The sequence below is a fragment of the Sceloporus undulatus genome, chromosome 1 (assembly GCF_019175285.1).
Source record: "Sceloporus undulatus isolate JIND9_A2432 ecotype Alabama chromosome 1, SceUnd_v1.1, whole genome shotgun sequence".
NCBI lineage: Eukaryota > Metazoa > Chordata > Lepidosauria > Squamata > Phrynosomatidae > Sceloporus > Sceloporus undulatus.
The window spans coordinates 250230241-250243037 of NC_056522.1; the positions used below are offsets into that span (position 1 = coordinate 250230241).

Sequence of the window (12797 nt, forward strand, 5' to 3'; positions counted from 1 at the left end):
TTATTTATTGGTGTATTGAGTAACATTTGGTCACCTTTCAATCCTATTAATGACTTTTGAAATATGATTGTGTTATAATTATTTTGAGAACCCTAACACAACTTGTTAAAGATAATTGTGTTACTTCTAACACCTTACTTCTAAGATAATCATTGGAGAAAATGACCTCAATAAAACCAGGCAAACATGAACTTCAGATCCACCAAAGTTATCATCTCATCCTGCCTTCTAGCAGTCCTCTCTTACCTGCTCAGAGGTTCACTGGATATCATTTATTCCCATGCTTGTTAAACTGCCAAATCAAAAGGGCTACCTTAATGCTTTCAAATACAGTGGTACCCCGGGATACGAATGCGCCGCCTTACGAAATTTCCGGGTTACGAAAAAAATCCATTGAAAAAAACTGTTCCGGGTTACGAAGGTTATTTCGGGTTACGAAAAATTTTTTGGTGCTTTTCGGCGCTTTTTCGCACGAAATCGCGGCTTTTCCCCATTAGCGCCTATGGCTTTTTCGGCTTACGAAGTATTTCGGGTTACGAACGCGGCGGCGGAACGAATTAAATTCGTAACCCGGGGTACCACTGTATTTATTACTGGTTGAAAGAATAAAATTGCAAATACATTTCTTGCTAAAACATAGACAGCTGACTGGTTGGTGGGCGATTCTGTTGCTTTGTGATGTCACTGATGCTTATATGTCCACACCAGGCAAAATGTCCTTTGCTGGCAGAAGAGCATGGAAAGCTGAGGCAGACAACATCTTGAAACTGGCAGGTTCATCACTGAGGTTGTCCAGCTGAAAAGAAAGACAGCTCTGGGTACAACAAGGAGGGGAAAGCACTTTCTTGTTAAAGTGTTGGCAACTCATTGCTGGTTGGTGGGGAACAGTGATGCTTTGTGAAGTCACTGCTGCCATGTGTCCACCCAAGTGAGAACACCACTTGTAGGAAGGAAGAGCATGGGAGACTAAGAGGAGACAACATCCCAGGTCTGGCCGGGTCATCCAAGCTGCTCAGCTAAAAGGAGAAAACTGTACAGGTCTCCATATGCTTCCGCTTTTAACCAACAAAGATGGCTCATGAAATCAACTGGCTAAACAGTCAGGCTGGTATGTGCAAGATCAACTTCTACAGCCCTGATGGACAGAAAGATAAGGAACGTAAGGTGATTTGCTTTGTTGATGTTGCCAACATAAAGGACACATTTCCCAAATTAAACATAGCTACTGGCCATTCCAGAAACATTTCTTCTCCTACTAGGGAATTTGACTTGCCAGGGAACTTGAATCTGGAAGAGAAGGAGGTCGTCATCATCAAGGACAATGAGCAAAGTGATAATGTGAATACAGAGGGAGCAGTCTGTCTTTTTAAGCAAGGCTCCTCCGAAGATACCAGTATGGTCAGTTGGCTCAGTAATGACCTTCAGAAGTATGCACTGGGATTCCAGCATGCACTGATCCCTTTGGGAATGCCTCGCAAACCCAACCTGATTGACACAGTATCCCAGAACAACAACAATACTGCTCCAAGCAGATCTGGTAGTGAAAGACCAAACTCTGAGGATCTTGCCTATTATGCCAATAAGCTCTGCTCCTTAGTTCTTGATATGACACGGAAGGAGATCAAAGAAAAATGGGAAAATTCTGGAAAGTGTACACGTCACACCATTAGTCCCTATAGTGCTGGGACCAAATCTCCTGCCACCGAAGGGGTTGAAGTCAACAGGAAGCCAGGGAGGTCTGTCAAGATTGATGATTCCCTCCCCAGTGAAACGACTAGCCAAAATGTCTATAAGGAGCAAGAAGCAACCTATTCAGACAAAGCGAAGAAGCAGGAGGATGCTACTTCTGTAAGCAGAGGGATGATGGTGTATGCAAACCAGGTTGCTTCAGACATGATGTTATCATTCCTGAAGACCATGAAAGTCCAAAAAGGCCGGCGCCCTCCACCTGCATGTTCTGTTTTAAAAGAGGTGCTTATGAGGCACACTAAGGAAATTGTCTCAGACCTAATAGATTCCTCAATGAAAAATCTACACAATATTACAGGGGCCCTCATGACAGACTCTGATTTTGTTTATGGTCTGAAGAAGAATCTGTACAATGTGGGAACTCAGAAGACATCAGAGATTTTGGACGTAATGGTGAAAAGGTTGTTTAAACTCCTTGCTGCGGAAGATAAGCAGACTAGATCTCAAAGTCTAGCTTTTGCCTCTTATAAATCAGGGGATAACCAAAGAACTCAGAATATGCAGTTTGCATCCTTGAAACGTGAATCTCATAGTCAAGGGAGAGACCAGCCAAGTGGGCAGGGAAAGTGGCTTCCAACAGAAAGCAGAAAGTCGGACAAAGCATCAATGGACCTGTATGCAAAAGAGCTCATTATAGCAGCTCTGACACAGATTCAGCAGCACCTATTAGAAAAAACCAGAGAGGCCAGGAACCATGAATCCAGTGCCTCTTCATTTGGCTACATACATCAGAACACCAGTCATGACCATGATGGTAGGAGCCGTGGCCCAATTTATTCCACCAGGCCACACGAAGGAAGAGCAGAAATCTCTGACTGCCTAAGAGATAAAGGAGGCCTGATATTGTCCATGGTCCAGAAGATCCTACGTGAGGCTGGTTTAAATCTAGACAGCCATGGCAGTGACAAAAACCAGAGATAGAAGCAGAGGTCTTGGCATAGAAAGAACCTTCTGAAGTGGACCCACTAGATCACTAGATCTGTATGACAATATGGAGCAAATGGACAAGCACATTTATTAACCAGTTGGTAACCTCTGTGGTGAAAAGGATCTCTTTATTCATAACAAACGGCATTTCCTCTGGTTTTACCTAATTATGCCATCATCACAGCCCCCACTGCAAGCAGTAACAGAGTGAACTACCAATGGTTGATCGAATGGTAGATGGGCAAGATCATCAATTAAAAAGCAAACATTAAAAAATAAGAAGAGGAGAGAGGCTATGTTTTTAATTGCTTCATCAGAGTGTAACAAACAGCCAGGTGAAACAAGCAATTAGATTATTATTATTATGTCAAAAGAACAATAGTGATTGATAGACTTCATCTAGCAGGTGAGATAGGACAGACTGTATATTATCTCATCATCCGTATCCTATAACTTCTTGGTAGAGCCATGTTTCCAGTCAGCCCATCTTAGCTCTTCTCTAGGAGGAGATCAAAGTGAAACAAAACTCCATTCCTAAGCACTGGAGTGCAGCTTTGGTGCAGCTTCCGGATTCTTAAGATGCATGCATCATTTAAACAGCATACCTCCAAAGAGACCCGAAGCAGCATTATTTTGGCAGTCTGTAACAGGCCAAAGTGCATTTTCTTAAACCTTCCAGAATTGCTTTTTGAATCCCAAACAGGTTAATGTTTTATTTTGCATTATAGCTTCAAGTACCAGCCTAAACATTACAAGAACTCTGAATATGCAATAAGTATATTTAGAGTACACACTCTTCTTCTCCCACACACTACTTGAGCCATGGCGGAACTACTTCCCCTATAGCCACAATGGCTAGTAGGTTCTGGGAATTGTAATCCAAAAAACTAACTTTTTCTAGGGCTGCCCAGAGCTCAGTATGGATGTAATTATATTTATTTATTTATTTATTTGTAGCCCACCTCTCCCTGAGGATCGAGGCAGGTAACAGTAGGATTCAAATACAATTATACAAAACATTCCCTCAATCCCCCAACCCTCCATCCCTTCCCCCTGCACATATAAAGTAACATAAATTAATACTATACAATCCCCAATAACATTATTTAAAATAATTAAAATGGCAATAAAAGTAGTAGTGGAGGGGGACTAATTTGAGTGGGCAGGTAGTCTCAAACTAATCAGAGGTCAGTTTGGGAAGGCCTTCCAGAAGAGATCCGTTTTAATCTCCTCAAAGGTATCTAGAGATGTAATAAGGTGAATCTCCTCCAGCAGGTCATTCCAAATTTTGGGAACAGCAATTGAAAAGGTCCTCTGGGAAGTCGCCAGCAGTCTGGGTTTCTGTGCCTGCAGTAGGTTCTTCCCAGAGGACCTGAGTGTGCAGGGAGGAATATATGGGAGGAGGCGCTCCCACAAGTAAGCTGGTCCCAAGCCATGTAGGGCTTTATAGGTAATAACCAACACCTTGTACTGTGCCCAGAAGCTAATAGGCAGCCAGAGTAAGGATTTCAGGATAGGTGTTATTTGGTCAAATCTTGATTTTCCTGTGACCAGTCTGGCTGCCATGTTTTGAACTAATTGAATCTTCCAAATGTAGCCCTATGTAGACTGCATTGCAGAAATCGAGATGTATGTATGATGGAGACCTCAGTCAATGGCATGTAAAAAGACAAAAAACATTATGAGACACATTAGATGTTCAATGGTTTATTGCAACATACAATAGACAAAAAGTCTGGTGCAAGAAATGCACCAAGAAACAAAGGTGATAACTCCAGTCTCAAAGTTGGTACACATTATCATTTGAAATTATTAGGGTTCATTTATTTATCTCTCCTTTCTCCCTGGATGGAGATTCAAGGAAGCTTATAACATTTTTAAAAAGCTTCTAATACAAATCCAATAATTTATACATCTTAAAATAAGAAGTAATCCATTTATACTATTAAAACACCAAATAAAAGCTGTTTAAAATAATAAATAAGCAGTAAAAGCACTCCTTTTAAATTATCAAACCATATCAGTCAATTGCTGAAGACCTTCCTAAATGGAAAAGTCTTTGCCTGCCATCAGAAGAACAACAGACCCACTTAGGAAAAGAGTTTCATAATCTGGGAGCAGCCACTAAGAAGGCGCCTTCCCATGTGAGTACCAGATGCAATTCTGAAAATGGTGATACTGAGAGAAGCTCCTCTCATGCAGATCTCAATGCCTGGCCAGTCTTATATAGGAGAATACAGTCCTTTGGACAGCCTGACCCAGGCTATTTAGAACTTTTAATGTCCTTACCCAACACTCTGAATTGTGCTCAAAGGTAGACTTGTAGCTAGTAGAGTTGCTGCAACAGAGTAGTTATAGGTCACCCATAATTAGACCTAGGATTTTATCGCACCACCTCCACTGCCCGACTTATCTCTTCCAAATTTGAGCCAAATTCTGAAGTTCGCTGATTTTATCACACAGACTTTCCCCTCAAAACGGCTTCTCATTGTCTCCAGTGTTGAATTCAGGCCCCATAAGTTGCTTTGGCGGCTATTTTTTCCAATTCTGGAACTTCTGATTTGGAAAAAATGGCCACCGAAGCAACTTACGGGGCCTGAATTCAGCACTGGAGGCAACGGGAAGCTATTTTGAGGGGAAAGCCCATGTCATAAAATCAGCGTAACTTTCAAATTTGGCTCAAATTCAGAAGAGGTAAGTCAGGCACCAGAGGCGGTGAGATAAAGTCCCTGGTATGCAGTTTGGTCACAGCATTAATGACCAGCTGCAGTTTTCAAACACTCTTCAGAGGCAGACCCATAAATTTACACCACTTGAGCCTTACATAAGGCTATTGAAGACTATTGTTTTGTTTAAACTGTATGGCCTTACAATAAGATTTAGGTAGCCTGTGTGTATGATTACAGCTGCAAGTATGCAAATTCTCTGCACATGAACATTCCAACATAAGAAATTGATGAATCCTTCCTCAGCATATTATTAATTATTATCATTTAATATTATTAAATAATACTATTATATTATTAAATACTAATAGGTTTTTATATGTATAATAGAACTTTGATATGCACAGTTCTGTTAAAACAGAACGAGGCTAATGACTACCCAATGATTTAAGTACATGAAACATCTTAAAAGAAGGAGCCTATGTTTAGTGTTTTTAAAATTCTCTAAGAGCAATGTGATTCAATATAAAGGTAAAGGTATAGTTCTTTCAATATACCACAATTGCTGCTTTTTGCCCACAGCTCAGATTAAATCAATGTTTATCTCTACCCTTCAGTCAAAATACTCACGGTCACAGGCAAATCAACCAATGCAAAGATCTCTTCCCACTCTCTTTACCCTCATAACAATCATCCATACTGTGATCTGGTGACAGGCCCAAAATCATCCAATGAACTTTGTGACAGACAGAGCAGATTTGAAACTAGGTCTCCCAGTCCAAGTCCAGTGCTCTGACTGACTCCATCTTGATCTTAATACTGAGCTGGTCCATGACATTTTTGCTGCAGGCCAGAGCCATACCCTTTTACTTACATCTTTTCCTTAATGTCAAGTCCTTTCCATTAGTTATCTTCAGGCACTACATGTAAAAGGATATGCTATTCCAGTGACATCCTGGGAATGTATTACTATTTTGGCAATAAAGCAATGAAAGGCTAAGGACTACACTACACCTGACATGGAAGATTCATGATCTAATTCCTGGTGCTTTTTAAAAAAAAAAGTAGCATTGAACCCCTGGAGAGCAATTTTGAACTTGTTTGGAGCAACCACACTGGAATGAAGGGGTACCTAACTCTTCTCACTGGCACTGATCTAAACTGGACCTTCCTCCAGCTGTTTTGCAAGTATTTTATATAGTGCTCCTACTCTTCATTATTTATAGAATTCAATGGTCCTTTCTCACATAGGAAATCATGTTCATGGAAAGCATATGAGGACATGCCAAGGCTCCTGTGCAATTAATAGAAATCTATTTTTCTTATGGTATAGGGCAGAATTATTCAGAAAAAAGACAGAAGGAAAAATATCTGTGTAGATTGCAGTGGGTTTAAGCCTGTTCCATTCTTATTACTTTGGTGATCAGACAACATAAATGGCCTACCAGGTGGAAGGGAGCAAACCCTGGTCTGCCACTTAGACTCTGGAATTAGCCCTCACAGATAGTATTGTACTCTGGTTTTGCTGCTGCTATGAAAATGAATGGCTGCCATTCCCTTCTATGATGAAGGGTTGGAATGGGAGAGTGCACTTCCACTTGCATTAACCTGACTGTGGTGATTGACTAACTGCACTCCTGATTATATTATGCAACAAGAAGGAATGGTTTAGGTTAAGATGAGCTAGGTGGCTTGCTGGATCTACTTTGTTTTTTCACCTCAACCCTGAGATCACTCAGCTGGAGCTTAGTAGAAAAGACATTCTCTTAGAATGAGGGAAATCTGAGCCCAGGAATTTGTATTGCATTTGAAAAGTTAACTGAGCTTACTGTCCTTCCATACACAAATGTGCACCTGGATAACCCCAACTTTCTTTATTTCACTAAAATGCTTTGTGGGGAGGGTGTGATTTGTTGTTGCTGTTGCTAAACAAAAGGATTCAAAGAGACACTTAAGAGATATATTGCAAATCACTCAGAAGTAAAAGGAGACCTCAGTGTCTGCCCATCTCTGCTTTAGTATGCAAGGAAGGCTGAATCAGCAGCCTTGATATTTACCATTGTACCTTTTGAACTTAAAAGGGGGTGATCTGTTGGAGCATGGGATACACCAAGGCCAGTAAGCTGCTTATCCCTAGCACACTGCCTATAAATAAAAGGCCAATGACATACCCTACAGCTGCTCTGATTTGGCAAGGACAGTCCAGATTAATCCTCTGTCATACCATTTTTTCATCTGCTTTTAAAATGTCCCAGTTTCTCTCTCCTCCCCAACTTTCCCCCTTTGTCCTCAGCTTACTTTGATTACTGAAAAGTGAATTCAAAGTGCAAAACTGGTTTACCTTAAATAAACTCAGCAGGAGGAGAAGTAGCTCAGCCTAAAGCAAACTGCTATAGCCTTTCCTAGCTTGTGTGTTCTTTCTCATTAATAACCTTTTGCTATTATGTCCACACTCTGGTGTTATTTGGTCACATATGTCCCAGCTTTCATCTGTGAAATGATGGAAAGTATGATATGAATCAGGAGGGAGGGTCCAAGAAAGAGGCTGGGAGGGATGGTGCTTCAGCAAATGCAGCCTGGAGAGGCTCCTGGACACTAATGAAGATAAAGTGAGCCAACTCTTTTCTTCTTCCCGGGAAATGTGGTAGGTAAGACAGAAAAAATGCTTTCAAGTGTATTCATCTAGAACAGAGCCTGGCGGCTAGAGATTCCATCAGAGTGAGCTGAGGCCTTGAGACATGAATGACACACGGGGGGGGGGAGACACGTATATACACACACCAGAACAGGAAGAGAAGAATGCATGCACAAGTATAAACACTGAACTATACAAAACTTGCCATGTTGGCTCACACCATTGATCATCTGCCATTCTGACTCCAAAAGTGGCCACATAAAGGCATACCAGTGAAAAAGTGTGCTTGTATAAAGTGCAAGTGAACACAGATTTGTGCAAACTTGTTCACGTGTCCACAAGTGCCTGGGAGGGCCATCATTGCACTGAAGTGTAAGCAGATAGACAGAGGTGCATCTGATCAAGTTCACATTAACTGGGGAATTTGCCTCAAGTTAGTAATTTCTCTTGTTTCTGTTCATAGCCAGATGGGTCATAAACTTTGGATATTAAGTCTGACAAAATTTTGCACATAACAGGTGATTTCTATTCTTTCATATTTCCATTCTGGTCCAAGAAATTGAATCAGGAGGACACAACCAAGTGCCATAAATATTCCTTCTTGACAAAGATGTGGGGTACAGTAAAATAATGTTATTCGATGAACTCTAATAGAGATGTGGTGAGATCAGGCAAGAGGGTAGCAAGGAGGGAAGATGGAGGACCATCAGAACCCCTCCAGCTCAGACCATGAGACTGCTGTCGTCGCACAAAACCACCTTTGCCAGGAAAGAACATCAGCCTGAAGCATAAACAAAAGGGGAGAAGGACATGTAGAGAAGAGGAAGAAGAGAAATGACTGAGGAGAACTAAAGTTGGAGAAGGGGAAGGAGAAGAAATAGAACTGGGGAGAGGAGAAGGGAATAATTGAAAACATGATAGAAACATGAACAGCTACTGGGCAGTAGTAGTAGTGATGGGTGACACTGATGGTAACTCTCACAGAAAAAACAGCAGTGACACCAGAGCTGGCAATCCCAGCACTGTGCAAAGGGAAGCAAAAGGTGACTCTCCTTGCAAGACCATTTCACCAAGAAAACCCTTAGACAAGACAGCTAATAAACATTCTTCTCGATTTGTCTGCAGCCTTCGACACTGTTGATCACTGTCTCCTAATTGTCATACTCTCTGACCTTGGGTTCTCAGACTCTGTTCTCGACTGGTTTAGATCTTACTTGTCTGGCAGATCTTTTGCAGTAGTTGCAGGGGGTCAGACTTCTTCTCCTGTTCCTTTATCTGTTGGCGTTCCCCAGGGCTCTGTTCTGGGTCCCCTTCTGTTTTCTCTCTACACACTGTCCTTAGGAAGACTCATCAGCTCTTTTGGTTTTTCCTACCATCTGTATGCCGATGACACCCAGCTGTATCTTTCTGCCCCTGACCTTTCTCCAAGGCTTGAACAGCAAGTCTCGTCTTGCCTTACAGCTGTCTTGCAGTGGATGCGCCATCGCCGTTTGAAGCTCAACATGTCCAAGACGGAGCTTCTTGTCTTTCCTCCTAAGCCCACCCTTCAACACTCCTTTTCTGTCTCTGTGGACAACATTTATATTCAACCAGTCAAGCAAGCCCGCAGTCTTGGTTTTATCTTTGACTCTTCTCTGTCGTGTATCCCTCAGATCCAGACCACAGCCAAGGCTTGTAGATTCTTTTTGTACAATATTGCCAAAATCCGACCATATCTCTCCGCCTCTACTGCCAAGATCCTGGTCCATGCCCTAGTGATCTCCCGACTTGATTACTGTAATGTCCTCCTGGCTGGGCTTCCTCTTTCTCACCTCCATCCTTTCATCTCTGTCCAGCATTCAGCTGCACGCATTATCACTTCCACCCACCGCTCTGACCACATCTCTCTTGTGTTGGCATCCCTTCACTGGCTCCCTCTCCCTTTCCGCATTCAGTATAAGCTCCTGCTGTCGACATTCAAAGCCCTCCATGGACTGGCCCCTCCTTACTTATCAGACCTTCTTTCTCCTCACCTTCCCACCAGGGCCCTCCGTTCTGGTAGTCAAGGGTTCCTATCTCAGCCCAGGATTTCCTCTGCCCCATCCCGGATTTGCCCCTTTTCACTTGCTGCCCCTCACTCCTGGAACCTTCTTCCCCCACAAGCAAGAGCCATCACTTCTTTAACCAGCTTCAAAATGGAGTTGAAAACCATCCTGTTCAGAGAAGCCTTCCCAGGCATTGCATAATTGTCGCTTACTATCTGCTGATCTTTTGTTGCCTGTTTATCGATCCATTTCCTGTATTGCTATGTATTGTATATGTATTATCCTACTTGAGAGTATGTATTTTCCCTGGAAAATGATTAACCTTCCATTTTGAAGCCAAGTCCTCCCTCCAGTCCATCTGCCTTGGTCCAGGCCTTGGAGGTAGAGAGGAACTGCTGGACCTCTTACCCTCTCCCTCCACCACTCCCTTCTCCTTCTGTGTCATGTCTTTTTAGATTGTAAGCCTGAGGGCAGGGAACCATCTAACTAAAAAGATTGCATGTACTGCGCTGTGTAAATTTACAGCGCTTCATAAATAAAGGTTAATAATAATAATAACAAGGCAAGAGAGAGCAAATAGCAGGCCTGGTCAACAAAGTAAATACAGTTAGAAGCAACTCCACAGGTAATAGGAACATGGAATGTGAGAAGCATAAGCCAAGAAAAACTAGATACAGTAAAAAAGAAATGGAACACATGAACATAGCAGTACTGTAGCGTACAAGTTAAAATGGACAGGAATGGGACACTTTGAATCAGACAACTAAACAGTAATCTACTCAAGAAAGGGGAAAAAACAAAAAGAAATGGGGTGGCTTTTATATTAAGGAAAGATGTAGCAAAAGCAGTCAAAGGATAGTTTTTTGTGGGTTTTTCGGGCTATGTGGCCATGTTCTAGCAGAGTTTTTTCCTGACGTTTTCACCAGCATTTGTGGCTGGCATTTTCAGAGAATGAAGAAAGTAATAACACACCAACACAATATCTTAAGCTAGTTCTTGGCAACTGAAACACTAAAAGCAGCAGCAAAGAAGAATAAAAAACAATGCAAGATATGAACAAAGTATGAGAAACAAAGCAGGAGAATGTCTGATAAAATTTTGCAATGCCAATGATTCATTGCAAATACCTGCTTATACAACCAGACAGGAGACTATCCACATGGACATCATCAGATAACGAACACGAAACCCAGATTGACTACATAATCAGAAGCAGAAGATGGAGAAGCTCTTTCTTGTGGCTAAAACCAGACCAGAAGCTGATTGTCCCACAGACCATGAACTACTCATAACAAAAATCAGAGCAAGACTGAAGAAGAAAATAGAAACAGTCAGTGTACCAAAATATAATCCGAACAATATCCCAGAAGAATCCATAGACAATGTAGTAGGAAATACATTTGCACTATTAAATATAATTGACAGAGAACCTGAAGAAATATGGTCAGAATCAAAGGTCAGAATCAAAGAAGAATGCAAGAATACACTAACAGTGGCCAAAAAGAAAGAGAAGAAACAATGGATGACAGACTAAACAAAGAAGAGAGGCAGAACTAAAGAGAGATAGGAACAAAATCAGATCTATGAATGCAACTGTGCAACATCTAGTGTGCAAGGATAAAAAGAACTACTATAATGACCAATGCAGAGAAATGGAAGATACCCCCCCCCCCAAAAAAAGGGAGAATGAGAGACCTATTAAAAAAACCAGGAAATCAAAAGAACGTTCAAACCATAGGCTGGGATGCTCTGTGACAAGGAAAAGAACATAATACAGAAGCAAGAGGAAATTTAAAAAATGATGGCAACAATATACAGAAGAGTTATATAAATGAGATGAGGAAAATGAATGAAACCTAGCATGAAAAGCCATAGGAAGACAAACCCCAAATTCTAAAAAGTGAAGTGGAAGATGCAGTAAGAGAAATAGGAAAAATAATTCACCAAGAATGGATGAAAATTTCCATTGAACTGCTACAATGCATACAGCAACTCTAGTGTTAACTAAAATATGCCAACAAATATAGAAAGCAAAGAGATGGCTGACAAACTGGAAATGATTGATATATACCCCAATAGACAAGAAAGGAGATACAAAAGATTGCAGCAATTATAGGACCATAGTATTAATCTCACATGCAAACAAATTTATGCTCAAATGTCTGCAACATAGGATCCAACCATATACGGAGAGAAAAATTCCAGAGGTGCAAATGGGATTCAGGAAAGGAAGAGGCACCAGGAATTACATTGCAAACAAATGATGCCTAATGGAGCACACCAAATAATTTTTTTAAAAAATAGCTTGCGTTTTATTGACTACAGCAAAGCATTTGACTGTACAGATCATGAAAAGCTATGGAATGCACTTAAAGACATGAGAGTGCCACCACATTTGATAGTCCAGATGAGAAATCTGTACCAAGAACCAGAGGCCACTGTCAGAAGTGAATTCAAATAAACAGAGTGGTTCCCAATAGGCAAAAGGGTCAGGCAAGGCTGCATTCTGTCACCCTACTTGTTCAACTTATATGCCAAAAACATCATAAGAAGAGCAAAGCTAGAATCAGGAGGAGTGAAAACAGGAGGAAGGAATATCAACAACCTAAAGTATGTGGATGATAAAATAATATGGCAGAAGCCATTCTTGCTCATGCTTACTCCATTGATTATTTCTGCTTTTACATTTGTTAGTAAACAAGGTTTGTTGTGTATATTGTTATCTTGAACTTCCTAACATTTTTTGGCATGGAAAGGGTTTTTTCTTAGTTTGTTAGTGCTGGCTACATAATCTTG

General features: G+C 41.2%; 1 protein-coding gene across 1 annotated transcript; it reads left to right on the forward strand.

The window, feature by feature from the left end:
- The first annotated feature begins 743 nt into the window (after positions 1–743).
- On the forward strand, positions 744–2955 carry LOC121919134 (A-kinase anchor protein 4-like). The gene has a single exon (XM_042445408.1). The coding sequence runs from the start codon at positions 1072–1074 to the stop codon at positions 2668–2670; it is 1599 nt and encodes a 532-aa protein (XP_042301342.1). The 5' UTR covers positions 744–1071; the 3' UTR covers positions 2671–2955.
- Positions 2956–12797: the final 9842 nt, after the last annotated feature.

Coding starts and splice junctions, on each gene's coding strand:
- LOC121919134 (XM_042445408.1), top strand. CDS start 1,072: ATGGCTCATGAAATCAACTGGCTAAACAGTCAGGCTGGTATGTGCAAG.